Source organism: Pteropus alecto, unplaced genomic scaffold (assembly GCF_000325575.1).
Source record: "Pteropus alecto unplaced genomic scaffold, ASM32557v1 scaffold106, whole genome shotgun sequence".
Taxonomy (NCBI): domain Eukaryota; kingdom Metazoa; phylum Chordata; class Mammalia; order Chiroptera; family Pteropodidae; genus Pteropus; species Pteropus alecto.
Window position 1 is genome coordinate 9,730,677 of NW_006442103.1, and position 26,733 is coordinate 9,757,409.

At 34.3% G+C, this 26,733-nt stretch overlaps 1 protein-coding gene and 1 pseudogene across 14 annotated transcripts in view; one reads left to right on the forward strand and one right to left on the reverse strand.

Annotated features, from left to right (window-relative positions):
- The window catches only part of WDR47 (WD repeat domain 47), a 47,734-nt gene that overhangs the window by 2,408 nt on the left and 18,593 nt on the right, over positions 1-26,733 (reverse strand). For 6 of the 14 annotated variants that reach the window (XM_025052253.1, XM_025052251.1, XM_025052252.1 and 3 more), the window contains 10 exons: positions 24,786-25,588; positions 20,500-20,626; positions 16,085-16,263; positions 12,914-13,174; positions 10,233-10,308; positions 8,327-8,484; positions 5,545-5,714; positions 4,809-4,985; positions 4,040-4,171; positions 611-829 (listed from right to left, as the gene is read on the reverse strand). In XM_025052253.1, the coding sequence (XP_024908021.1) occupies positions 611-829; positions 4,040-4,171; positions 4,809-4,985; positions 5,545-5,714; positions 8,327-8,484; positions 10,233-10,308; positions 12,914-13,174; positions 16,085-16,263; positions 20,500-20,626; positions 24,786-25,588 (2,302 nt within the window). The remainder of the gene's footprint in view (positions 1-610; positions 830-4,039; positions 4,172-4,808; positions 4,986-5,544; positions 5,715-8,326; positions 8,485-10,232; positions 10,309-12,913; positions 13,175-16,084; positions 16,264-20,499; positions 20,627-24,785; positions 25,589-26,733) is intronic. The other 8 variants (XM_015595549.2, XM_025052256.1, XM_025052249.1 and 5 more) reach the window with 3 other exon arrangements.
- LOC112469190 lies at positions 20,272-20,390 on the forward strand (annotated as a pseudogene).

Sequence of the window (26,733 nt, forward strand, 5' to 3'; positions counted from 1 at the left end):
TAGCTTGGCTCGTTCCTTCTCATCACTCAGGTCTCTGTGCAAATGCTACTTCCCTGGAGAGATCTACCTTATCCTCCCCAATCCACCAAGAGTCTCTCTTCTACTTTGCCAGTTTTTTAGTAGCTCCTAAAATTACATTGTTTATTGATTATTTTTTATTGACTTCTAAAATAGGAGCTCTATCAAAGAGGAAGTTGCCTGTCTTATTTATCTATCTGTCTGTACACAATAACTATTTGCTTAATGAATGCTTAAAAATAAAGCTAGATACTAAAGACATAATTACACAGATTACACACCAAGTTTTTTAAAGTAGAACCAAGTGGGGGTACATAAAAGCATATTTTAACATCCATCATCACTCAAAATGAACTCAAAATGATTGTGTCATAAATGCTGATTCTTTTAAATACTTTTAAAACTATTTAACAATAAGAATACTGTATTTAATTATTTGCTATAATTCATCTCACTACAGTACCAAAAATTTGATCAGTAAATGCTATAAAACTAAAATTTGAAAATGTCAATCTCACTAGGTTAACAAAAAAGAAAGATGCCAAATAGAAAAGGACTAAAAAAAAAAAGGAAAGAAGTCAATCTCCATCACCTTGTAGGTCTGTCACCTTTATTTTCATGTCGTAGGATCCTGTTAACAAGTAGTGAGCTCCAGGAGAGAATCGAACAGAGCGAACATCACTGGAATGAGGGTGATAACTTTGTACCATTCTTCCTCCTCTTATGTCATACAACATGCAGCTAGAATCTTCTTGTCCTGTGGCTAAGAGACGGCCGCTGGGATCTACAGCTACAGATGCCACTGCACTGCCTGTAAAGCAGGAGGAATGGAAGTTTCAGTGTGAAAAAAATCAATCTAGCTAAACTGCAACAGCTAATTATGTTTACTGAACCATACACTAAAAATCTGACATTGCTTACCAATACTGCTCCATTATGGAAAAATCCAAAATAACCAATAAACATTTGCGTCCTTTTTAGGGGCAAAGTATGAAGCAAGATTCTATGAAAAATGAGAAAGCCCTTTTTTTTTGTCAGTTGGGAGAACCCCCAGGGACAACATTACATATAGGGCAACAGGTGAACCACTTTTCCCATTGCAGTGTTTTCACTGCTGGGTATTGTCCAGAAATAGTCCCATGCCCAGCTTAGTCTAGTTGGGAGAACAAGAAATTAAATAACAAAATATGTTTTAGGACACTGTGTAGAAAATGTCTCAAAGCAACACATTAACTGCCAATGGAAACTCAAGAGAAAATAGGCTCTGAGTCCACAGGCAGGAGCCCTAACTCTGAATCATGCATCCGTCTTCAGTGGGGGCAGTAATGCCCCCGAGGGGGTGCAAAATGGTCCTCAAAGGATGAAAAAATCTCAACCATTAACAATAGTTTGTAGCTCAACCGCACCCAACAAAATCATACTGCTTAATATTTAAATTCTCTTTTTAGGAAAAAATTTAATTTTGTTTTTCCCCTTAGCAGAGGCAATATGAAAATAAGGTTGAAAAACACTGCTCTAGACCAAAGTGGCCTGGGAAGACTTCACAGAAAAAAAGGACACAAGTTAGATCTTGAAGAATAGTAAACAGAAAAAAAGAGTGTGTGTGGGTGTTTATATGTATTACACACATGTAATTTAAAAAATCTTCGCTTGAAATTTTGATAGAAAGAAGAAGAGGGCTATATGATTAGGAAGAATTACATGAGAAAACATTTACAGGGAAAGTATAAAACTGTTTAAGGACAGGTAGCTTAGTTTGCCTGAAGTTACCTGGTTTAACGAGTTAACATAAAAGGTAGCTTGTAGCTGAGACATAAAAGGCACGTTAGGACCAGACTATATCAGGCATCTTGAATCCCAAACTGCAGAGTTTGAACTTGTTCCTGAGCACAGTGAAACATAACTGCAGGTTTCTAAGGAAGAGAATTACACAATACAGGCAGTACTTTGGGAAGAGTAACCTACGTGAAAATGTGTATCAAAGTAAAATGGATGATAGAAGAAGGGGGCCACTGGAAGATAAGAAAATAATAGAGTGACAAGAGAATAAGGGCCAGAATGAGGACAAATAGACAGATTTCAGAAAAAATCTTGTCAACTAACAGCCTGGATGGGGCCAAAAAAGGAGTGAAAAAATGGGTCCCGGATTTCAAATATAGTTGAATGAGGAGATAGAACCATTATCAAAAACAGAGAAAATGAGGAATAAGATCTGATTTGCAGAAGAAATATGATGAGTTTAGTTTTACACAAGCTAAGTTTATGGTGCAAGCAGAAATCCAGGTTCATTTATTCAACAAAGTTATTAGATCACCACTCCCTTTGGCCAGGGACTATAAAGACGAGAAAGACCTAACCATGAGAAGACAAGTGGAAGAACATTTCAGGCCAAGGAAATGGCATGTGGATTCACTGCAGGTAGGAGGAGTTTGGCACATTCCAGGACTTAAAGAAGCAAGTGATCTGAGATGAGACTAGAAGGATACACAATGCCAGATTAAGCAGGGTCTCATAGGCCAAGGTGAAGAATCTGCACTTTAACCTAAGAGCAACGTGAAGTCACTGAAGTGTTTTAAGTTAGGTGTAAGGTGCTCTGGCTGCTGTGTGGACCACAGATTGCAGGCGGCAAAAAGCGGAAGCGAAGAGCAGAGTAAAGAAGCTCTTGTAGTGGTTGAGAGATGGTGGTTTACCCGACGGTGGTGGCAATAAAGATGAGAAACGGCAGGTGAGTTTAGGATAAATTATGATGGTTAAAACAACAGGATTTGCTTTTGGATTGAATTCTGGAGGAAAGGAGACATCGGGGCAAGGGGGTGGGGGTCCAGGGAGACTCCGGAGTTTTTGGCATGAACAATGGGTGAGTGGGACCCCTTAGGTGAGGAGGTCTGGGGCAGTTATGTTTGAGGGAAGAGGTCATGATTCAATACTTTCATTTAGGACATGTAAAGTTAGAGATATCCTGTGAAATATCCAAAAGGAGAGGTCAAGTAGGTGGGTTAAAAATATGAGCCTGGCACGCAGAAGATGTTTGGGCTAGAGATGAAAATTTAAGGCCTGTCAGCATATGAGTTATACTTAAAGCCCGGGGAATAGATGTACTCATCTAGAGAAAGAAAGGAGACAAAAGTCCTGAGCCCTAGGGAATGCCAAAATTTAGAGGCTGAGCAAAGGAGGAAAAGCCAGCAAAGCAGTAGTTACCCAGAAAGGTAAAAAGAGGGCAGAATGCCCTAAAGAAAAGAGGAAGAGGTCAACTGTTGCATGCTACTGAGAGCTGAAGTCAAATGAGGATTTTAAAATGACATGAAGATTATTGGTGATTTTGAAAAGGCAGCTCTTATTAGAGTGGTTGTGGCAGGAGAGGCTGGAATAGGCTGCAGACTGAGGGTGAGGAAATGGGAAACAGTGTATGTAGGCAAGACTTTTGAGACATCTGGGTAAGAAAGGGAGCACAAAATTAGGGTCAGAGCTGGGATGGGGATAAGGAGGTCAACAGAGGAACTCTGGGGGCATTGCCAATTCCATGAAATTTTTATATCTATATGGTAGAAAAGTACAGAAGGAGACATTAATGTTACAAGAGAGAGAAGATGACCAAAAAATTGAATTATCTGAAAGAAGAGAAAAAGGGATGAAAATAATTTAAACAATTAGGGGACAGTTTAAAGATAAATGAAAGATAAGTATATGGAAACTAAGCAAACAAAATAACAACAACAACAATAAAAAATACAATTAACACCAAGGTCTGAATTCTAAAATGGCCCTGCTAACAGAATAATTAGGGCATGATATCAATCTCCCTGGGCCTCAGTTTCATAAGCTGAACATTATCTTTACAAAAAAAGTAACAGATAAAGCATTTTGGAAGAACTTAAAAGTACTTCGTAAAATATCAAGTATTTATTTTACTTCTGTCTCTGTTATTTTTTAACATATATATTTCAGGAGAGAGAAAGTAGGTGAGTGCAATTTATAAAGCTCCTTTCTCATAAAAATTCATTTAAATTCTAGGAAAACCTACCAGTTCCATGGAATGTTGTGCCAACAACACGAACACAGCTGGGTACTCGAAGATCCCAGAATCTAACAGTCTTATCTTGGGAACCAGATGCAATCATCCAGCCACTCCAGGTATAAAGTGCTAAAATATGTCCTATTAAAGACCAGATACTCAGTTATTGCTGTGAAACAGTACTTTCCTAAAACATATTCAAGGCTAAGTACTCCTTATTATTGGGCATGTGATATTCTGGTTAATCAAATATGTGGTAGAGATTTTTCACATACATACATAGCTGGTTTAGTATTTTAAGACTTCATATTAGTACTTAAAAGGAATTTTCATTTCAAATTATGGCAAATTTTCCACAGAGAAGAACAGGACTGTGGGGTTAGATCATCACCTTTGGAAGAAACAGGCCTGGGGTCATATCTCAGTTTTGCCAAGTTTAGCCATAAGATATTAGGTAAATCTTTTTGCCTTCTGAAGTTTCACTTTTTTCAAGTAAAAGACAGAGAGAGAAAATTTTCTGCCTCATAAGGTTGTTGTGAGGATTAAATTAAGGAATTATGTGAATAAGTAAAGGATTTAACACACAAGGAAATGTTAGCTACCATTACTGTATTGTCATCTAAAGATCACAATTTAAATTTCTGAAAGAAAAATTTCCTGTCTGGAAGAAATCCGTTTTGATGAAATATACCTCATTAATGAATGCAGAGGTGGGGGTGGGGGTGGGGAGTGCAGGTTGAACCAAAAAATATTAGCATCTGAGACTGATACCACGTACCGGTATGCCCACTCAGAGCATGCAGGCCTTGTCCCCTCTGACAATCAGTTGTATAAATGTTACAATCCCCTGCTCCAGCACTTATCAAAATAGCTCCACCACTTTCTGGGCCTTCCATAAATGCCAAGTCTCTAATTGTCCCATCATGCATACTAAATTCCAGATCCGGTCCTGAAACAGCAATAAGAATTAAAACAAAAAGATGCTGCTCAATTTACTGTGATAATTTGAGATTGCTAAACTGCCTCAAAACTGACCAAGAATAATGGTAGAGTGGTATGGTTTATATTTTCATTTAGGAATGATATCATAATCAATTCACTTTACTGAGCAAAGAACGTCAAGAATTCAAAATACTGATTCAGTTATCATCATCTGTAAAACAGAGCTAAATGTAGAGTTTACTTTCTTGTCTTTTATTCCAAAGAAAATGAAAAAAGCAGACAGACACTCTCTAGAAAATATACATTAATAAAATTCTGGTAGTTATTTAAAAGTTATTTTTCTGATAACAATAAGTTTCTAAGGGTTAGACACAACTTGGCCATCTATAAGAACTTACTAAAAAAGAATAATGCCTCATGAATGCAACTAAGCAATTAGAATGTAAAAAAAAAAAATTCTTAAGGTTCTATTCTTAGATTTTACTAAAAACGGTATAGACATATATCAGAAATACGACATGGGGAAAAATAAAAATACATTGGAGAGCTACTGCTTACGTCTTGGGCCCTACCTGTTGCATTACAAGTCTCTGCATTGAAGGGCAGCACTTTAACATATTTGTCATTTGATCCTGTTGCTAGTAACTGTCCACAAGGACTCCAGGCCACACAGTAAATGGATCCTTTATGATGTTTATTCCTTTTGAAACGTACCACTGGCTGTTTAGGGATGTCCTGTGCACTAAAAAGAAAAATTACAGAAAGATATTTCAATTTTTTGTTTGCTAAAAGTTATGAATGTGAAGTTCTCTATTATGATTGTTCTTGAGGGAGGGAGCGAGAAGAGCAGACAACATGTTAATAACAATTTTCAACATCTCAGAAGAAATAAATTTAACTATTCTCTTTTTCAGACCACACAGGAAACAAGATTTTTAAAAAAGTCTCCATTTCACATATTTTTCATGGATTTTAACTCAAGAAATGCAAATGAATTTTAAAAAGAGTTAAGAATTCTTCCAAACTCAAAAAGTTCAATAAACATTTGTTAAACACATAATACAAGCGATTGCCCGGAGCTAAGGGAAGGCAAGGGAAGGATAAAAACTAAAGGAGGCAAAAGCTCTGTCTAGAGTTTAAAATCTGGCAGGGGTAGTTGTTGTCATGACAACCTACTTACAGTAAGGTATAATGATAACGTCACGCCTATGTAAAAAAATGTACATGTATTTGGAGATTCATCCTAATGGGTAAAATGACATATCTAGGATTTACCTTAAAATATTTTGGCAAACAAACAATAGTTTGAAGCAAATATGACAAACTGACAACTATTCTATTTCAGTGTACTAGTTCTCTACTATTGTGTATGCATCAAAATGTTCATAATTAAGAAGGAAGACTGATAAATCTCCAATGCCTAGAAGGTGCTTAATATTGATACAGAAAACAGATCAGATCAAAAGATCCTCTTTTCAACTGTATATCCAATTCACCACTAGGGCCTACTAATTCTTTTTTAAAATGGATTTCCCTCCGTCCATTTTGTTCCACCTCCACTGCCATTACACTAGCCGTCACTAACCACGGCCTCCTACCTTTCTCCTAGCGTCCACTCTTATTGCCCTCTGACCCACAGCCAGAGTGATCATCACAAAATGTAGATCTCAACAATACTGCTCTGCTCAAAACTTTCAGCGGTTTCCCATTGCACCCAGGATAAAATCTCACTGGCTACAAAACTCTGCATAATTTAGTTCATGTCTATCTCTGCAGCCTCATCACACTCCAATTCGTAATACTCCAGCCAATCTGAATTTATTTTGGTTCCTCAAAAGGCTCAACTCCTCACTTCATGTTCCCTCTACTTTACCATCTTCTCCTTTCTCTTCACCTGTCTAGGTTCTACTCCTCCTCAGAGGCCCTTCTCTAACTCCCCAATCCTCTCAACTGCCCGTTTTACTCTTACAGAACCTTCTACTTCTCCTTCATAACATCTAACATAATGTATAATTATATTTGTGTGTTTATCTGCATAATACTCATCTTCCCAACTAAATCAGAAGTCCCATAAAGTAAATGAACATGTTCATTTAATCACAACTGTGCCCAAACCCTGGAATAATACCTAGCACATAGGAGCTCAAAATTTGTTAAATAAATTTATTTTTATAAAAATCACTTTCTTTGTGAAGAGTCGATGAAACATCTGTGCCAGTATGAGAAATACGAAGAGGAGAAACAGTTAACTTAAGGTCAGGGGAACCTTAGCTATCGCTATTTTCCACTCCCTGATTTGGAATTCTGCCTATTCTCTCACATGTTCCTACTTCACACAATGAGCATCAATAAATTCTATTACTTTCATCTAACATGAGCCCTATTCCCTTGCCTAACATTTAAACATTAGTTCAGTCCAAAGTCTAAATTTCTGCTTTCAGATACAGAGATACGCAAAAAATGCAAATAAATAAATAATCTCAGCCCTCCATTCTTCAAACTACGGTTATAATAAAAAAGACTAAAAAAAAGATTTAAGAGTTGTAAAAATTTCCAAAACATATGTAACATATATTGCTTTTTATATTTAATTTTCAAAGGCTTATAGCTTGTTTTTTATTTAGGTGTTTTTGTCTACCGATATGAAAACTATTCCATTTGTGGAATTCATTTCTCTAAAAACAAAATGTATCAAATATAGCTCATGACCTTTATTATACTCATTTATTTTGATAGTAAAGCCTTAAATAGACAAAAAGAGTATCTAATCAAAGAACAGAGTTCAGATTCAGTTTTCTGTGAGGTTATATGACTATTTACTTTCTTAGAAACTTTAAAGGTCATATGCCCATTTTTAGTGACATATACCTTTAAAGACATATGCCATCTTTTCAAAACCGATAATCTGTTAAAACAAGAAAGTAAAATCATAGTTAAGTGGACCAAATGAAAATAGAATGTTTATAGGTCAAAATGGTCAAATAGCAGCAATTCCATGTAGTTCAACCTAATAGTTCTTTGAAGCTATTATTATTATAATAAATTTTTTATTTTCTCTAAGTTTATAACTAGCATTACTTTATCTTATGTAATTTAATTGGAACATAAAAATCTTTAAGATAAAAAAATACAAAAACCACAGAAATAAGGAAAACTAGAGTTAAGTGAACAATGGCCTAATCATTATATGATTCTTATGTATAGTTCCTAAGCATGAAAATAAAAATTAAAAAGCTTAATAAAAGCAAAGGAAATAAAAATTAAATGCTACTGAATGGCAATTCTGAAAAAGGGACCAATATACTTAAATTAAAAACTAAAGCAAGAATGACAGTACAAACCATCTATCCTCACCTTGGATCGATCACTTCTGGATAGGCACATACTCTCAGTGTTTTTGAATTTGAACCAACAGCATATAAACCACCACCTGGATGAAAAGCCACTGCTCTAACAGCCTGTGTGTCTTCTAGGGTATTAATACAAACAAACTGCTTTTTTGATTTGTCATCCTATGGAAAGAACAAACATGAAAGTCATCCTATGAAAAAATGATTCAAGAATTCATCTTTATCCCACTTTAAATTCATGTGAACTGTATTATTCACTTTATCACTTTATGTTCATTATCTACAATCATATGTTATTTTAAATAGCAAACCCAAATTTTTCCATTTTTCACTTCTCATTGCTACACTAAGCTCCGATAGGTTATAGAAATTCAAGTTTTTCTTCACTTACTATAACAAAATATAAAAATATGCATTCCTATATTAAATTCTCTTTAACTGTCAAGGAAAAAAAAAGAGCCCACATACATAATTCTTACAAAAACAGCATAACATTATTTATGTTTCTCTAAGTAGAAAGTATAAAGGACTATCCTTTAATACACTTAGGGTGAAAAAAAAAGTTTGGCATTATCTCCAGCAATTAATATTTCAAACTGAAATTGTAAAATACTCTTTTAAAACTGTAAAAATGATTTTAATCAGAACATTTAATTTGAGCCTCATTTTTATTTTAAACTGTCAACCTGTCTGCCTACAGCCCTCTTCTGAGGAAGGTAAGTAGTTCTGTATAAAAGCTTTGATGACTCCTGCCATTGGTGTCATTTGAAGCCCCACTGCTACCCTGACCAGGAATGACTGGCCCTGGAAGCAGGACCTCCAGACTGGGTGTGGTCAACAGACTCAACCAAATCAGGTCCTTGAGAAGTATGAATGCCAAGTACATAACAAAGGTAAACCACTTCAGCTCTGGTTGTATCCCGAGAGCTCATGGTGACTTTATCAATTAAGAGATTATGCCTCTTCCTACCCCAAACTTTTATGTATTCATGCAATACATCCTTATGGGGGAGTAGGGGAATCAACCTGATCTGTCACATTGTGTGTGTCATGTAATTGAATAAATTCTTATATTATTCATATGAATTTATTTGACCAGAAATGCTACGTTTTTTAATAATACACATACAAGAAATATGACCATTTGCCAAGTGAATAGCATGGGTAGATAAGAGAAAACGGGAGGGTAAAGATTACTTCATCAAATGGCCTATAGCACATTAATAATAATTATTAAGGGTTGCTTTATAGCAAAAGTGGCAGAACCACAAATAAACTATTGCTCTTCTCCAATGAGTTTAAAAATTTTTTTAATTTGTTGTCATTTTAAAAATAAAGTTCCCATAAAAGTCTATAGTTCTAGCTTCTCTTGGAGATCAAAAGAACTGGAAACACTAGGTGAGCATATTTGTGCAAGAGGCAAGTATTCCTTTGTGCTTATCACAAAAATCATCAACTTTATTCATTTATGTTAGCTGGTTGACCCCACAGGCATCGGAAATAATGACTTTGTATATGGGGTTAAAATTTGACTAGAGAAAATAAGAGTGAAGCCGTATACTAGTTAGGGAAAGTATCTGGCTCCAAAGCAGAAAACAGGTGCGCTGACGAGAAGCCCAAAGGAGATATCAATAACTGAACGAGTAAATCACAGGGTTCAGAGAGCAGTGCACGGCCCTGACTCGTGGACCAAGATCACAACTGGGCCACTAATATAAATACTCTCCGATGTGTTTTCTGAGGCACCCTCCTCACTTAGCCCAGTGAAAGCTCAACTACCTTGAGATAAATACCAGCATTAACAATAATGACCATTTCCAAAAATGGTCCTTTCTTTGAATTGAGAATTCCTTAGCAAACTTTGCAAATATATATAAAAACACTGAAATTTCCTTCTCTCAAAGTATTACCTCTTCCCCTCTTGATCTTGACAGATTCCCTGCAGAATCTCCAAAAGGTGGCTTAATGACCAAATGTTCTGATGAGCTGTGAGAATAGAAATTCAAATAAAGTTTATTCTGAATATCAAAACAGAAACTAATTTACCCTTTCAATCTCTCTCTCTCTCTTTTTTTTTTTTTTTTTGGCAAATAACTCTCATTATTTCTAGTCGAAGTTACTCTCTGGAGCCATTAATTAAGAGGCTCTGGATTCAGTGACACCAAGCATGGTTGTAAGGAGGGAGTGAGAAGCTATTCTGGAAAGGAGATTAAGTCAAAGTCCACGAATTTTATAGTGCAATCTCAAGTACCTTTCCCCTGCTTAGTTCCAGAATCCTGGTTGCTATGCTTAAAAGCTATTCCAGGCAGGAACTTGGATTGCTCTTTAGGAAAATTATCTGACCCAAGAGAAGACTAGCAGAAACTGACAGTTGAGGGTCCCACCATAAAGCAATGTTTCCACTTAATCACTTCTTTGTGAGTCCATCATGCAGACAGATCCATCCATATATGTAAACCCTCCTTCCAGTCAGCATTTTTTAATGCCTCACTCTTTACAGATAGTAAAGGATTTCCAGATACTTGAAGAAAGCCTCCCAGATAAAATCCAGAGGCTAAAACAAACAAAAAGGAATTTATAAGGAGAGGCAATTCAGGAAAACAAATGCTACAATGATATGAGGAAATAACCCAGGAAACAAGAAAAAGATCTGTAAAAAAATTTTAAGGAAAATTAAAGGATAAGACCTTAGAAATAAAAATATGATAGCAGAAAAAAATTAATCAATAGAAAATGGAGGTGAGGAAATGGCTATAATATTTTTTTCAATTTCTCAGAACTTAAGTTTCTAGCTTAAAAGGGCCCACAAAGTACCCAGAAAAAAAAAAGAAAAATAGACCCAGTCTGATATGTATCTTGAAGTTTTGGAACATCGGGGAAATTAAGTCCTAAAAAATTCCAGAGTGGAAAATCAGCAGACATCATACAAAGGATCACGTTAAAATAGCATCAGACTTCTTAACAAGAACATTGAAACATGTAGCAATGCCCCTGAGACTCTGAGGGATGATTTCCATCCTAGAACTCTACATTCAGCTATGGTAGCAAAGCATATGTGAAAATTTAGACGTGCAAAGTGTCAGAACCTTCAGCTCTGATGTATCCCTTTTCAGAAAACTATATGAGATCCTAAAAACAGGGGATCCAACAGAGGGAAGAGGCAAAGGAAATTCCGAGGACCATAGTGAAGTCCCGGGACTCTCTAGGCCAGAATAAAATGACCAAGAAGCAATAAATACAAAGGGAGGCAGGAGTGATATTGGAGGGATGTCTCTAGAAGGGAAAAAAGTAGAAAAGAGAAAGTACTTGATATTTTTTACTGTAATAAGAGTTTTAAAATTTTACAGTTCTGTCAAAGCATCTGCATATAGTTTGGTGATAGGTACTAAGAAAACTAAGCATACACACATCACATGCACACCAGAAGTGAGGCAATTACTGTCCCCATGACAAACAGAAAGTTGCATGAAAAGGACATGCAATCAGTTGTAAATAACATTATATGGCCACAGAAATGTTAACACTGAATACTGATTTAAACAAAAATTGATATATATTAGAAAGAAGGAGTAGACAAAGTGAGTGTGTTGTGGGTGAGGAATATGGTAGCTAAATCTAACTGGCAGGGAATCAATGAATAAAAATAGTAATAGAAGCATGTTATTCAGAAATGTGGAGATATACAGCAAAAGAAACAGCTAATTGGGTTCAAAATGACAGCCTACAGGAAGTAGAAATCATGAAAAAGATGGGATTCTGTTTTATATTAAGCCTTGAAATGCTACTTGTTTTTTAGTCCATGTGTGTATATTACTTTGATAAAAACAAAAATTAAAGTTTAAAATTTGAGTTCTACTTTTGGAAATACACAAAACAAGTGTTAAAGGGACTATAATAAAGAAGCAAATATTAGATAAACTTGTGCTCTCAAGTATAAAACTAGAGATTCTGATGCTAAATTTACAAGGCCGATTCCTATAAGCATTAAAATGCCAACGGCAAGTTATGCATTTTCAAATGAACCTCTTTCAAAGGTGTTTAATGTAAAGAGTAGATGAAGAAAATGCTCGACTATTCCCACTGCATAAATTAACACTTGTTTACTAATGATAGCAAGTTAAAAAAATTTCCCTGACTAATAAATATGCAAGAAGGGTTCAATTGCTTTAACTGCCAGCACTGCCAAGACCACCTTGTGGCAATCATTTTACCATGTTAAAACATCTTGTGCCCTGGAAGTCTGTGAATTAAAAGATTATTTGTTGAAAGGTACCAATGGCAAGAAAAAAAAAAAATCAGGGAGAAGATAAAAAGCCTAAAACGATATGACCTCTGAGTAAGATGGCTTATAAAAAACAAAATTGTCTTGGTGGTGGTAAAAAAACAAAAAGAAAGATAGAGGAATAAAGACTATTAGGAGACTTAAAAGTCAGTAGAAGAGAATATAGATAAATGAAGGCATATTAGAAAGAAACTTGGTAGGTAATGAGCTCCAAAAATTATAAGTCTCCAAAGAGAAGTTTGAATTTCTATATTTCTATTCATTAGTACGAAGTTAAAATTTCCAGGTTTTACAAAGTAAAGCACTTACATTTGGTTTCCACAAGAAGGTGATTCCTCAAGAAAAGGTATGTGATTTGTTGATCCAGGATTACGAGGTGTGCTTGTGTGAATATTTGAAGCATCATGTGTTAATTTCTGACTAGAGTCTTGGGGTGGTGTAGTAAAGCTAATTACAGAAGAATTATTAGATCCATTGCCTTTGCTCCCATTACATTGCTGGTTGAGCACCGATACATCATTACCAAGGCTATCCATTCCGATATTTAATTCACCAAGCTTTTGAATGGACCTACAAAACAATGTAATCATATTAAAATGAAAAGTAATCACATTCCTAACATATAGAAGATTAAAAGTTTGAGAAGGTAAATAAATACATGCATATGTAATATATAATCACTGGCCAATTTAGTACTAAAAAATTATCATCTTCAGCTTTAGGCATAACCAAGATACTGAAAGAAGATCCACATTTTTCTACAGTATACCACTGTAAAGGAAATAGGCATAATGGGTATCATTACTATTAAACACCTTTTACCATATAAACATTTTTAAAATCGGTTTCTTCTCTGGTATAACTTTCAATTTAAAACCTAATTTAAAAAAAAACCCAAAACTTAATTTCCCAAAAGTCAATAAAAATATCACCACTAACAAAATTTCTCACCAACACAACAAATCATTTTCATTAGATCTGTTTAGTAATATCATGTCAACAAGAAAATAAATGACTAGAGCAAGCCTAGGACAAAGTCAAGTGGCATCCCTATTATTCATACATGCATTCATTCGTTCATTCGTCAGACTGATCCAGGCACTAGGGAGATAAAACAGGAGCAAAACAAGTAAGCCTCAGGGCCTTTCCCTCACCACAAGTTTCTACATTAGGGCAGTCTGACTCCTTATGCTGTATTCATAGCTCCAAAAAGAAGCTGTCAGGCTTTTTAAGATTTAGACCCAGAACTGGCCCAGCATCACGCTCTCTAGCCTAGATTCAAAATGAGATAAACTACACAAGGGGTATGATTACAAAGAGGTATAGTAGCTCATTGTATTTTCTAACATTATTTTGAGTGGATGTGTATTTAAGGCTTTAAGATTTTAAAAGAGCAGCTGAATAGTATTAAAGGAATTGGCAGCCATTACTAAATATTTATAGGTTAAACATTTTAAATAGACAGTATGTCCAAAATATTGTTCTATGAAACACTAATCCTGTGAAATTCTTCCCATAAAAAAAAAAAAAGTCTCAGGTTAAATAAATTTGGTAAATGCTAAGCATAAGGAGTCTAAAATGCTAACATATCATTTTGACTAAAGTGGGGAGGGTGGTGGAAGGTAGGTATGCCTATCATAAGTGCCAAATCAATGGTGCCAATTATTAGTATTAGAAACAAAATAGAAACAAAATATTAAGAGGCATAAAGTGATGACACAGTACTGTTAATAAAAATCCTATCATGTTTTAGTTGTTTTTTTCCAATAAGATCTATTATATAACATAACTCTTATTTCTCTTCCTCTTTCTACACCTCCTGGAAGGAAGAAGCAAAAATTAAATCTGGAAGCTAAGCTCTGCTACTAGAATGATTTGGAAGAATAAAACCTTAAGGAGAAAAAGCACCTTTTAATTTATAGATTCTATCTCTATTCAATTTGTCCTTGGTATCAGTCAGGTGCTCTAAAGTCCCTGCACAGGCTCAAATATATAAAACTAAGGGCCTAGAAAAAAATTTAATAGAAGTATTACATTAAAGGTTAAAAAATAGAATAGATTAGAAAAGGTTAAGAGAACAACAGAGAATTTATGTGAAACTAATTTACAAAAGCTTAGGATAAACAGTCATTCATACTTACAACAGGCTTGGTTATCCTACGAATTTTTATAACATAACTTAAATGTCATTTTAAATTCTAATCTCTAAAGAAGTTGAGAATAGTTGTTAACAATAAATATGCTCTAAATTAAATCTAAATTACAGTAAATAATTTTAATTCTATTAATAATTGTCTTTAAAGGAAGGATAAACCATCTCGAATAGTTTAACTTTTTTTCTGAGGAGTCCATGCCTACCACTTTTGGGATCACAGAACTTTGCCACTTTATCTTCTAACTTAATGCTAGATATCTGCTTTCACTGAAAAATAATATGCTCAAGAAGTCAAACTGTAAACATGACTTTTATGGATATGAAGAAGACATTCAAGAACCAGAAGTGACAATTCATCAAATTAGGATAATTCTGATAAGCCACTGACTTAATCAGAGGTGATAAGAAAACCATCTTCAAACTGAATGTTCAGAAGCCTACTTAGACACTTTAGATTACCATTATAAATATTCCTTGTGTGAAGGTTTGTAGACAGGATAAATTTCAGGATCACTGACCTGCACAAGCCTCAGAGTGACAAGCAGATTACTTCCAGTATTACTGAACCAAGTAAACTTTATGACAGTCACCACTGCATTGCCTAATCAAAATTATGATGATAGCCAACAATTACGGCATAATTCCTATATGCCAGGAATTATTCTAAGTAATTTTATATGTATTAACTTATTTAATTTCCAACTCCCCTTCCTCATTTAAATAGATATTTTTATTTACTAATTTAAAAAACATGTATATGTATGTAGGTGTGTGTTTAAATATAAATATATATTTTCTATAATTAAAAACGATGTAAGTTCATGCTGTCTTGGCAGAGATCATGTAATAATCATTTTAATACACTGAATTCAAAAGAATCTGAAAGTATAAGCACTCAAAATAACAATAAAAATAACAGATAACACTTCATATAGTGCCAGGTACTGTTCTAAGCACTTTACTCATTTAATCTTCACGGCAACCCTGTGAAGATGAGAAAACAAGTGAAAAGAAGCTAAGTAACTTCCCATAGATCCTCCGCTACCCTGGGACAGAGCTGGACCCTGGCAGCCTGCTTCCAGCCTGCGCATTGAACCACCCGTTCTGCTCTTGTTGCTTAGGTGTGAAAGGACATGAAAGGGGAGGACAGAACTAGCTGAGTCCTCTGAATACTGCGACTGGAAGATACTATGTAACTCCATGTTACTTGAAACACTTGAAAAGCCTTAAAATTTCAAACTATACATGGAAAGTAGCAGTTATTACATGCTTCTAATAGCTTTTAAATAATTCCTTATATTTAAAAAAGTGACTAAAAGACCAACCTATTAAGGAATTGTTCAGTGAGATTCTGCTGCTGTTCAGGACCATCCTCCTGATTCACGCCTCCTTCAAGCAGCATCTGCTGGTATATCTGTCGCTGTTGCTCCTTCTGTTCTAAATGCTGTTGATAACGTAATCTTTGCCTATAATATTCTTGAAATTGTTCTGTTGAATCTCGAAGCTCAAAAAAGATTTAAAAAAATGTATTTGAACAGATTGTGACTGAATTATGTCCCAACTCAATATTACTTCTATAAACACTGAATATACAAATAGCTATGTTTAACAATTAGCAAATACTTAATAAATTACTCTTTGAAAAACAGCATAGTATCCATGAGTCTTAAATAGTCAAGTAGATCAGTTAATTTGTTTTAATTCGCAGGAAGAGACTGACCAAATGAATGGTCATCCTAAATCCTTGACTAACTCAAAATAAAAATACAGATTATAGTGGTCACAGGGGAAACATGGTTAAAGAATGTGAATGAGGATAAAGACGAATACAAATCTCTATTACTTGAAAAAATACTTACTGAGGGACTGCACTAATATTTAATAAACATAATATTACCTTATCCAACACATTTAATAGGTTTCTCTAGAGAGAAACTTATAAAATTTTCCTCGAAAACAATACTTTAATTCAGAACTCAAAAGGCCTTTAACCAAAAAGTGGAAGAAGTGGTATCGACCTTCCTACTTCATCCTTCTAAAACAACTGTATAGCACTCAAATTCATAGGATCTAAATATTTAGTGAATTCCAATATTGGCAAAGAAACAATCCTCTGGCAAGCTGGAGTCTGGTCACATTACATGGATCACGTGAACTAGGGTTACCCTAAAATAAAATAGTCATCTCTAAATTTGGCCAACACCGACAATAAGCTTAACCATGAGCCTAGTCACAACTAACTAAAGATAGGACAGTCTCCCTTTTCCAGGAAATAGTAACGGTCCTCCTCTATTTCATAATTAACAGTAATAACTCTGAGACAAAATTATGTCCTTTTTAAAAATAATTTTATTGTCATAAAGTAAAATAAAATTTGTCATTTTAACCATTTCTAAGTATACAATTCAGTGGCATTAATTATATTCACAATGTTGTACAACCATCATCACTATCTATTTACAAAAATTTTCATCACTCCAAACAGAAATTCTGTAACCATTAAGCAATAGCTCCCGATTTCTCCCTCCCGCAAGCCCCTGGTAATCTCCATTCTACTGTCTCTATGAATTTGCCTATTCTAGATAATTCATATTATAAGTGGAATCGTACAATACTTGTCCTTTTGTGTCTGGCTTATTTCATTTAGCATGATGTTTTCAAGGTTCATCCATGATGTAGCATATGTCAAAACTTTACTCTTTTTTTATGGCTGAATAATATTCTATTGTATGGATATACCACTTTTGTTTATCCATTAATCTGTGGATGGACACGGGTTATTTCTACCTTTTGGCTACTATAAATAATGCCGCTATGAGCACAAATATACAGATATCTCTTGAATCCTTGTTTTCAATGCTTTTGGGTGTACATATACCTAGAGGTGGAATTACTGAGTTACATGGTAATTCTTTGTTTAGCTTTTTGAGGTACCACCAAATCACAGTGACTGTACTACTTTATATTCCAATGTTTGAAGGTTCAAATTTCTCTACTTTCTCACCAACATTTGTTATTTTCCACTGCTTTGATTTAAGCCATCCTTGTAGTTGGGAACTTGTATTTCATTGTGGTTGTGATTTGCATTTCCCTAATGACTACTGATGTTCTGCATCTGTTCATGTTATTATTGGCCATTCAGAAATGTCTATTCAAGTCCTTTTTTAAAAAAATTGGATTGTTTGTATTCTCGTTGTTGGGTTGTAGTACAGGCATACCTTGGAGATGTCATAGGTTTGGTTCCAGACCATTGTTATAAAGCAACTATTTCAATAAAGCAAGTCAATATGAAATTTTGTTTTCCTAGTGCATGTTTACACTATAATGTAGTCTATTAAATGTGCAATAGCATTATGTCTAAAAAAATGTACATACCTTAATAAAAAAAAATACTTTATTGCTAAAAAATGCTAGCCATCATTTGAGCATTCAGCAAATTGTAATCTGTTTGGCGCCAGTGCAGACTTGCTTGATGCAGAGTTGCACAAACCTTCGATTTCTAAAGTCACAGTATCTGTTAAGCGCAATGAAGTAAAGTGCAATAAAACGAGGTATGCCCGTAGTTCTTCATATAGTCTGGAGATATTAAACTCTTATCAGATATATACTTTTCCCATTCCATAGAGCTGTCTTTTCACTTTTTTGATAATGTCTTTTGGTGCACAGATATTTTAAATTTTGGTGAAATCCAAGTTACCAATTTTTATGTTTGTTGCTCATGCTTTTGGTATCATATCTAAGAACACATTACAAAATCCAAGGTTATAAAGATTTATGCCTATATTTTCTTCTAAGTGTTTTCTTCTAAGTGTTTTTGGAAGATTTTGGGAAGAATTGGTGGTAACTTTCCTTAAATGTTTGGCAGAATTCACCAGCAAAGCCATCTATCTCATCCTGGACTTTGCTTTTTGATTACTGATTCAACCTCTACTTGTTATAGGTACATTGAGATTTTCTACTACTTGAGTCAGTTTATGTAATTTGTGTGTTTCTAGAAATTTGTCCAATTCATCTAGGTTATCTAATTTTTTGGCTTACAAACTGGTCACAATATTCTCTTATAAGTGGTTTTTAATATTAAATGTTGATAGTAATGTCTTGGTTTCATTTCTGATTTTAGTTATTTGTGTATTTTTTCTTTTTTTCTTTGTTAATCTAAGGGCTCATCAATTTTGTTGATCTTTTTAAAGAACCAACTCTTGTTTTATTGATTCTCTTTATTGTTTTCCTATTCTGTACTTTGTCTCCTTTCTAATCTTTATTACTTTCCTCTTTCCTTCTGCTAGATTTGGGTTTAGTTTGCTTTTCTTTTATAGTTCCTAAAGGCATAAGGTTAGGTTACTGATTTGAAATCTTCTTTTTTAATGGAGGAATTTACAGCTATAAATGTCCCCCTGAGCACTGCTTTTGCTGCATCCTATAAGTTTGGAATGTTGTATGTTTTGATATGTTCTTTTCACTTCCATTAGCCTCTAAGGATTTTCTAATTTCCCTTGTGATTTCTTCTTTGGCCGATTGGTTGTTTAAGACTATGTTATCTAATTTCCATAAATTTGTGAATATTCTATTTTCCATCTGTTATTATTAATTTTTAATAATAACACTATGGTCAGAGAAGATACCTTACATGATTTCAATCTTTTAAAACTTATTGAGATTTGTTTTGTGTCCTGATATATGGTCTATCCTGAAGAATGTTGCATGCAAACTTGAGAAGAATATGTATTTTGTTATTATTGGAGTGTTTTATAGATGCCTGTTAGGTCTAGTTGTTTTACAGTGTTGTTCAAGTCCCCTACATCCTTACTGATCCTTTGTTCAGATGTCCTATACGTAAGTGGGGTACTGAAGTCTTCAACTATTACTGCATAACTATTTCTCCCTTCAACTCTGTCAATGTTTGCTTCATATATTTTGGAGTTCTGTTGTCTGGTACAAATGCATATCTGTAATATTTATTATTTATTGATTACATATTTAATAGTAATTTTTCTAGTTCATTCTTAATATTTAGTTGATATTATTCAACTAAATACTCAAAAAATTCAAAAAATTATTCAACTTGTTAAAACTACCTACTACTCACTCTTTCTCAGTGGCATTTAAATGAGATAAAATTTGCACCTTAATTTATGCCTCACTATTTCCTTTCCAAATGCCATGGAAAAATAATCTGGAATGTGAAAAACTTAAATAAACATATTAGTCTATATTAAAAATGTCAATTCCTTGTTCATTAATTAGTAAAATAAAAAGCATATAACTTAAAAATGCAAGCTATCCATGTTTAATGTGAGTTCAATTACTCAAATACCAAAATATAGAAGATTAATATCAATCTAAAAAAATTGTTAGTAAATTCATCTGTTAAAATAGTCCAAAATACACAATGACAACTAAAAGTACCATATATTCTTAAGGAAGAGAGGAGAAAATAGGGTGATTAATAAGAAAATCTAGATATTCTCTCTACTACTTCCAAATATCAGAAAATTCTTTTAAAATTCTATCTAACTACAGCCATGCCACCCTGAACGTGCCTGATCTCATCTGATCTCAGAAGCTAAACAGGGTCAAGCCTGATTAGTACTTGGATGGGAGACCACCTAGGAATACCAGGTGCTGTAGGTGTTTTAAAAAATAAAAATAAAAATAAATAAAATAAAATTCTATCTAAGCAAATATCATTACTTCTCGCAAAGAGTATAACTCTAAAGATACTGTGTGTAGTAAATATTACCTCATTTTTTTCTTGCTTAGCTGGTCCTGGATTCTGTGCTCCATTTGCAGGCTCTTTTTCTGAAATTGAACTCTGGCCCAGGATTTCACTGTTGATAGGCCGCTGTCCCTCAACAGGTGTATCACTTCTTCCAGAAATGTGCAAAAAAACAAAAAGAAAGCGGGGGGGGGGCGGGGGTTGGTGAAGGAAAATATAGTTTAGAGAAGTTTAAAATGTTAATTTTAAACAATTAACATTTAGCCTACGTGTTTATCAAATGTACAAAAATAGATTTTTATTTTCCTTTCCTCTTTTAAGTATACTACATAAGGGATTTTTTTAAAAAAAAGAATGTGCTTATTATGGATGAGCACTGGATTATTAAGCAAGGAGGGTAGGGGCTCCCATCAAAAATAAGATGTGTAGCCTTAGGGAAATCACTTACATTCTCTGTGGCTCAACTTCACCTATAAATCAAATAAAAGGTTGGATGAACTACTGTCTAAATTCGCTTTATGAACTCTTAATATGTAATACTGCTATCCAAACATTATTTTTTTTCCTCTAATATGGTTCAACAAAATTTTAAGAATTGTTGGTATTTTATTAAAAGGTTTTCTTTGGTTTATTTGCATTTAACATAAAAGCTAAGCATACATTTTTTCCAATATTTTTAACGTATGCTAATTAGTAAGCTTGACATCTCAGGTCGTTCCTAACATTTTTCTAAAACACTAGCAATTTCTACTTTTCATAATTATACTCTGTTCAAAATTTTTAATAACTAACATCATCCAAAGATGATGAATACCACAGACATTTACACAGATTACCTATTGGTACAAGGCACCATGGGAACAAGTACAAAAGTAAAATGATCTTTGCCTTCAAGGAATTTGATTATGAGTGGCCTCATAATGGCCTCTCTGGGCAGAAGTATGTAAGACATATCAAAACATAGCTTGATGATCCAGGGAAACAGAGCTAGCTAGTCATTTTCACAACGGCACCATTAGTTAGGAGCCTAGTACTCATAAATACCTAAACACACGTACACACACACACACACACCCAGAAGAGGAAGGAGAAAGACCTTGAGAAGAGTTTTCAGCTACCAGGATGTGCTGTAAACTGCTAATGACCACAAGAAGCCCTCTTTAATGTCCATAAAGTAGAATTTGTAAGAGTTATTAACTGCATAGAGATAGAATAAAATGACCTTCATAAAGTAACATCTGATTTAATTTTGAACTTTATATAGCACTTCCACATGCATTCTCATTTAACCTGTGGAATAGATTATAACTCTCATTTCACAGGTGAGGAAACAGATTCAAAAGACAAGTGATCTTAAAATTGCATAACTAGTAAATAAAGCTAGGACTTGAAATCCAATGCCAGCCTATGCCTGAGAATACTTTGTTATTTTGAGGCCTATTAATTTTGAGATCATTACACTGAATAGACAAAGCTTACAAATTTCAACTGATTTTTCTGACTTTTTGTTTTGAGTTTTTTTCTGCTTGAGTGAAAATATATCCTTTAAAATGCCACACACTCTCTTATAAACCTTTCTTTCATGTTTCATCTTCTTGTTCACCACAGTAACTCCGTCACTGTATCCTGGGGATGCAGCATGAGGCTGGCACATAGGAGACACTCAAATATTTTAAAAATATCAACTTCAAACATGCATGACCACAAGTAGGAGTCTCTTCATGTGGCATCTTTAACATAACAGATGTAACAGAAAATCTCGATATGTTTAAAATTATACTAAAAATATAGGCAAACTTTTTCCAAAGTAAATTTTTCTACTTTATCTATAGCACAGTGCCTCTCCCATAGTATGTAACAAGCAACCCTTTTGACATATTGTCCTTACCAAGTGTATGAACTCTGAGGGGAGAAACTGATATTTTTTAAGTACTAATCACATGCTTGTCACGCTGCTAGGAGTTTTATCTCACTTTGTAAGTCAATGCTCTATTTTATAGAGGAGGTCGCTGAGGCTCAGAGAGATTAAGTAACTGTCTCAAGGTTACACAGCTGGTAAATGACAAAGCTATTGTTCAAACTCAAGTCTGATTCCAAAGACCATGCTCTAGTCATTACTCCACAGTGCTTTGCCTCATAAGTCTTCCAATTTCAGAGGCATAATAGATGTTTTCTGGGTTATTGCTACTGCTCAGCTGGTAACACATGTTTTACTTTATGACATGCCACATTTTACCTCTCTTATTCTACAATTATCTAATAACTTATACTCCTCCACTACTTTCCATCTTTATCCAGTCATTCCTGAATTTCTACTACTTTTTTTCACATAAGTAACAGCACATACAGAATCAGGTTTGGCTAGATTTTGTCTGTCTTTTCTTCTTTACAAAAACAATCCCATTGGTGCACAAGTCCAAACATGCTGTCCATTAGACTGATCAAGAGGCTCCTGTCATCTTATGTACTCAGAAGAACATCAGTAGTTGCCCCATAATTGAAGCCCAGCATCCCATACAATGAAAATTTTCTCCAAAGAAATTGTAAAGTCCAGGAAAAGTTTAAAATAGTCTCCACCAATGCTGAAGACTCTCTATTTCTTTGAGATTTAGATAATAAGTTGTCCCTATATTACATTCATCCATTTTCATCATTAGATATCATCTTTATCTTTCAAATATGAAATACAGAAGAGTAAGATGCCTTAATATGTCACCCGAGGCTTATGCAGGTAAAAATGATAAACCCCAGATAAAATACAAAAAATAACTATTTGAAAGCACTGAACAACAATAAATAGCTGGCACAACTAGAGGGAAGTCAATCCTTGGAAAAAGGGAACTTTAGGGGGTGATGTTCAAGGGTATAAGGCCTTCCAGCTGAGGGCACTCCCCAGTCCATGTAGTGTGAGCTACTCCAGTAGAAAGCTGCAGTTTTAACAGCTTGAGAAGTCAGCAAAAACTTGGTATTACCAGAGCATCTGCATAGCAGGGGTGAGGATAGGGAATCTGAAAAGGAGAAGCCTTAATGAGAAATACAGCAAAATCGACTGCATAATCTCTGCCCAAATCCTTGACTATCCCTGAAACTGCTAAAACCAACGATAAAAAAAATCTTGTGATTGCCAAAAGCGAGGGTTGTAGGGGAAGGAGGGGAAACGTTGGGTGAAATTAGAGAAAGGGGTTCAAACTTTCAGTTATAAAATAAATAAGTCACTTAACTTACCCTAGAAGCCTCCCCTCTCTTTAAGATACTTTAAGGACAGTATCACAACCCCAACTCCTCTACAATCTCACAGCAACTTAAAGGAAATGCTTCTGTATATATTTATCCTGTATTTCTTGTGCCTAAACTTAAGTTTTCCTCTTGCTTTAATTAGAAACAGAAATTGTGAGTCCAGTGCTCCTTCCTCAATAAAGAATGCCTCCAACTTTCCTATGTGAATAGGAAAAGGTTTAGTTTTTGTGTTCTTTAAATAAATTTATTGCAGTCAACATTAATACTTCAAAGTATCAACTCTGAGTATATGAAAACAGCAGTATGTTCCAGGGGTTTCCTGCAAAAGCAAGGCAAGAAGTGTCCTAACTCCTGAAATACATAACTGCTAATTAGGAAATTATTATTTCATACCAGGTTCAAAATAAAAACTAATGGTGGCTTTAACACTTATTTCCTTCATGTATATAAGGAATTACTAAAATATATAAATAGAAATAATCAGATTTTTATATACATGGGGATTTTTATGTACACAAATTTTTATGTTCAATACAGTATTATTTACAGGAGAAAAAAGTATAAACTATCTGCTGTTCTACAATTAAGAATTACATAAAAATAGTGCAGCTATATAACAGAATATACATACGTTTTTAATCACTGATCTCAAAAAATGTTTAAGAATATGGAAAAATATTCATAATCTATCAAGTGAATAAAGCAAATTATATGAAAATATATATGGTTCATTCTCAATTTTTAAAATTCTATTCATAGAAAAAAGACCAGTCACCTACATGTGAAATTTTGTGGGATTTTAATTCTCAGGTTTAAACTCTTCTGTATTTCCCAAAATTTCTTCAGTGCACACGTATTGCCTTTAAACTAGCAAAAGAATACAGGATATAATAGTAAAGATTTTCCCTCATAATTTTAATCATCGAACTTTAAAAAACCCTTTGTAAAGTTTTAAGGAATAACCTTCAACGAAAGGGACTTGAATATTAAGAAAACACACACACACACAAAATTAGATTATCTCACACTTGTGGAGAGTTCCTCATTTTTTGTTTTTATGAGCAAATACCTACCGTTCAGGAGATTCTTCATAAATACTGTGACATTCTGTATTTTCAAGCATGAGACTTCTACTGAGGTTTTGTACCCCTGGATAATGAAAGTTAGCAAAGGAGTGTGACATTGGAGAAGTTTTGTTCCCAAGGTCTGAGATTCTCTTATCATGACTGGTTAGTCCACAAGTGAGGCCATCTAAAGCAGGATTCAGAGAGCGGGTCATATAGGCATCAGCTGATTGAGGCCTCCTCATTGGAGATGATGGATAGGGAGAAAGTTTGCTGATAAGGGGAGTCAAAAGATCAGCGTATGCAGCTTTTGTGGGTTTCAGAAGTTTGTCAACATGAATATTAAGCATTTTCTGTTCAAAAGCACAAGAGAAGACAGAAGATGGGAGATTCTGAAGCCATGACAATAAACTCAGATCCAAATCATCACAACCATTACCACATAAGAGGTCGATGCCAAGAAGTACTTCACTCTCTGTAATTTCTTCTCCAGTTGCTTTACTTTGACAAAATTCTACACAGCATTCATAAAGTAGACCCTTCATTACAAGCTGAAATAAACGATTGTTACTTGCTTTAAAACCAGCTTCACTTAGCTTCCTATCAGCAGGGATGAATTCTGCAACCATGACACAAGCCTCTTCAAAACAGTGAACTCGCGCAGTGCTGGGATTCCAGTCCTTAAATTCAGCATGATTGGTCAGACGAGGCAAAGTCAAAAGCAAACAGAGCTTGCTATAATCATCTTTAGAAGGACAGTACTCTTCTAGGGCATGTAAACATTGCACAGCTTCTTGCATGGTAAATTCCAGCTGTAAGAAAAATAGGAGTGATCACCATACAGATACTATGAAGTATGAAAACAATGTTTCATTCAAACACAAAGATACTTGACAAACTTTCATAAACTATTCAATTGCAAAAGGATAAACTCTATAGTGTCATAGGCTACCCATATAATTTGTTGGATAGTTAACAACCTTCAAGTCAGAAACCAAAATGTTTTTCACTACTAAAATAAAAAGATTAGATAATTTCGTTAATTAGCACATTAAACTTTACTTATAAAAACAGTGCTCTAATTCAGGCTTAAGGCTATCATTTTCAAATGTATAATATTTGAAAGGTAAGAATAATTGACTTTTCTAGAAAAGAAAGCTGAAGCCTACCAATATTCAATTATTTATATAGCTTGCTATCACTCCAGCTTACCAAAAAAGCAAAAGCCATTCACAAATCTGCGATAGGAAAATTGTGTGGGGAAAGAAAGTAAATCAAGGAACATCTCGTGCTTGCTTCAACAGCACATATACTACAGAAAAGAAACATCTAGTTTGTTTACTACAAACACAGTGTGGAGACAGAACAAAAGGAAGCTTAGCTGAGAGAAAAATGATAATAATTTGTATAGTGAATATTATCTTAGAATCATAAGCTTTTAATGATGTAAGGAACCTTAAAGTTTACATAGTCCAGTTTCTGTATCTTACCAATGGGAAAAGTTAGGATATAGATTTAACTAAAGTAATTTAGTTGGTTAGTGACAAAGACAGAATTAGGTCTTTTGAGTCAACATTCTAGTGTTCTTTCCACTTTTAAGTATCATTATCTGGCAAACATTTCTCTATTATGTATGAAAGTATTTTGGTTTACTTCAATGAACACTTACTGGCACTTACTTTGCTTTTTGATATAACAATAACAATAACAATACTAAAACTTTAAAAGTTAAGTCTCAAATCAAAAAGAATTTAATATCAAGTTTTAAACTGTCATAAAGACAAACATTTTATCAAAAAAACCACCTCTGGATCAAAGGAAATACTGAAAAGACTGAAAAGACAAAGGAGGTAAACATAATCCACTCTTGGAATAAGAAAAGAAGCAATGATGTAGAGTCAAGTCAAACATCTATTGCCATCTAAATCACCTTAAACACAAGGGGAGCACAAACTCC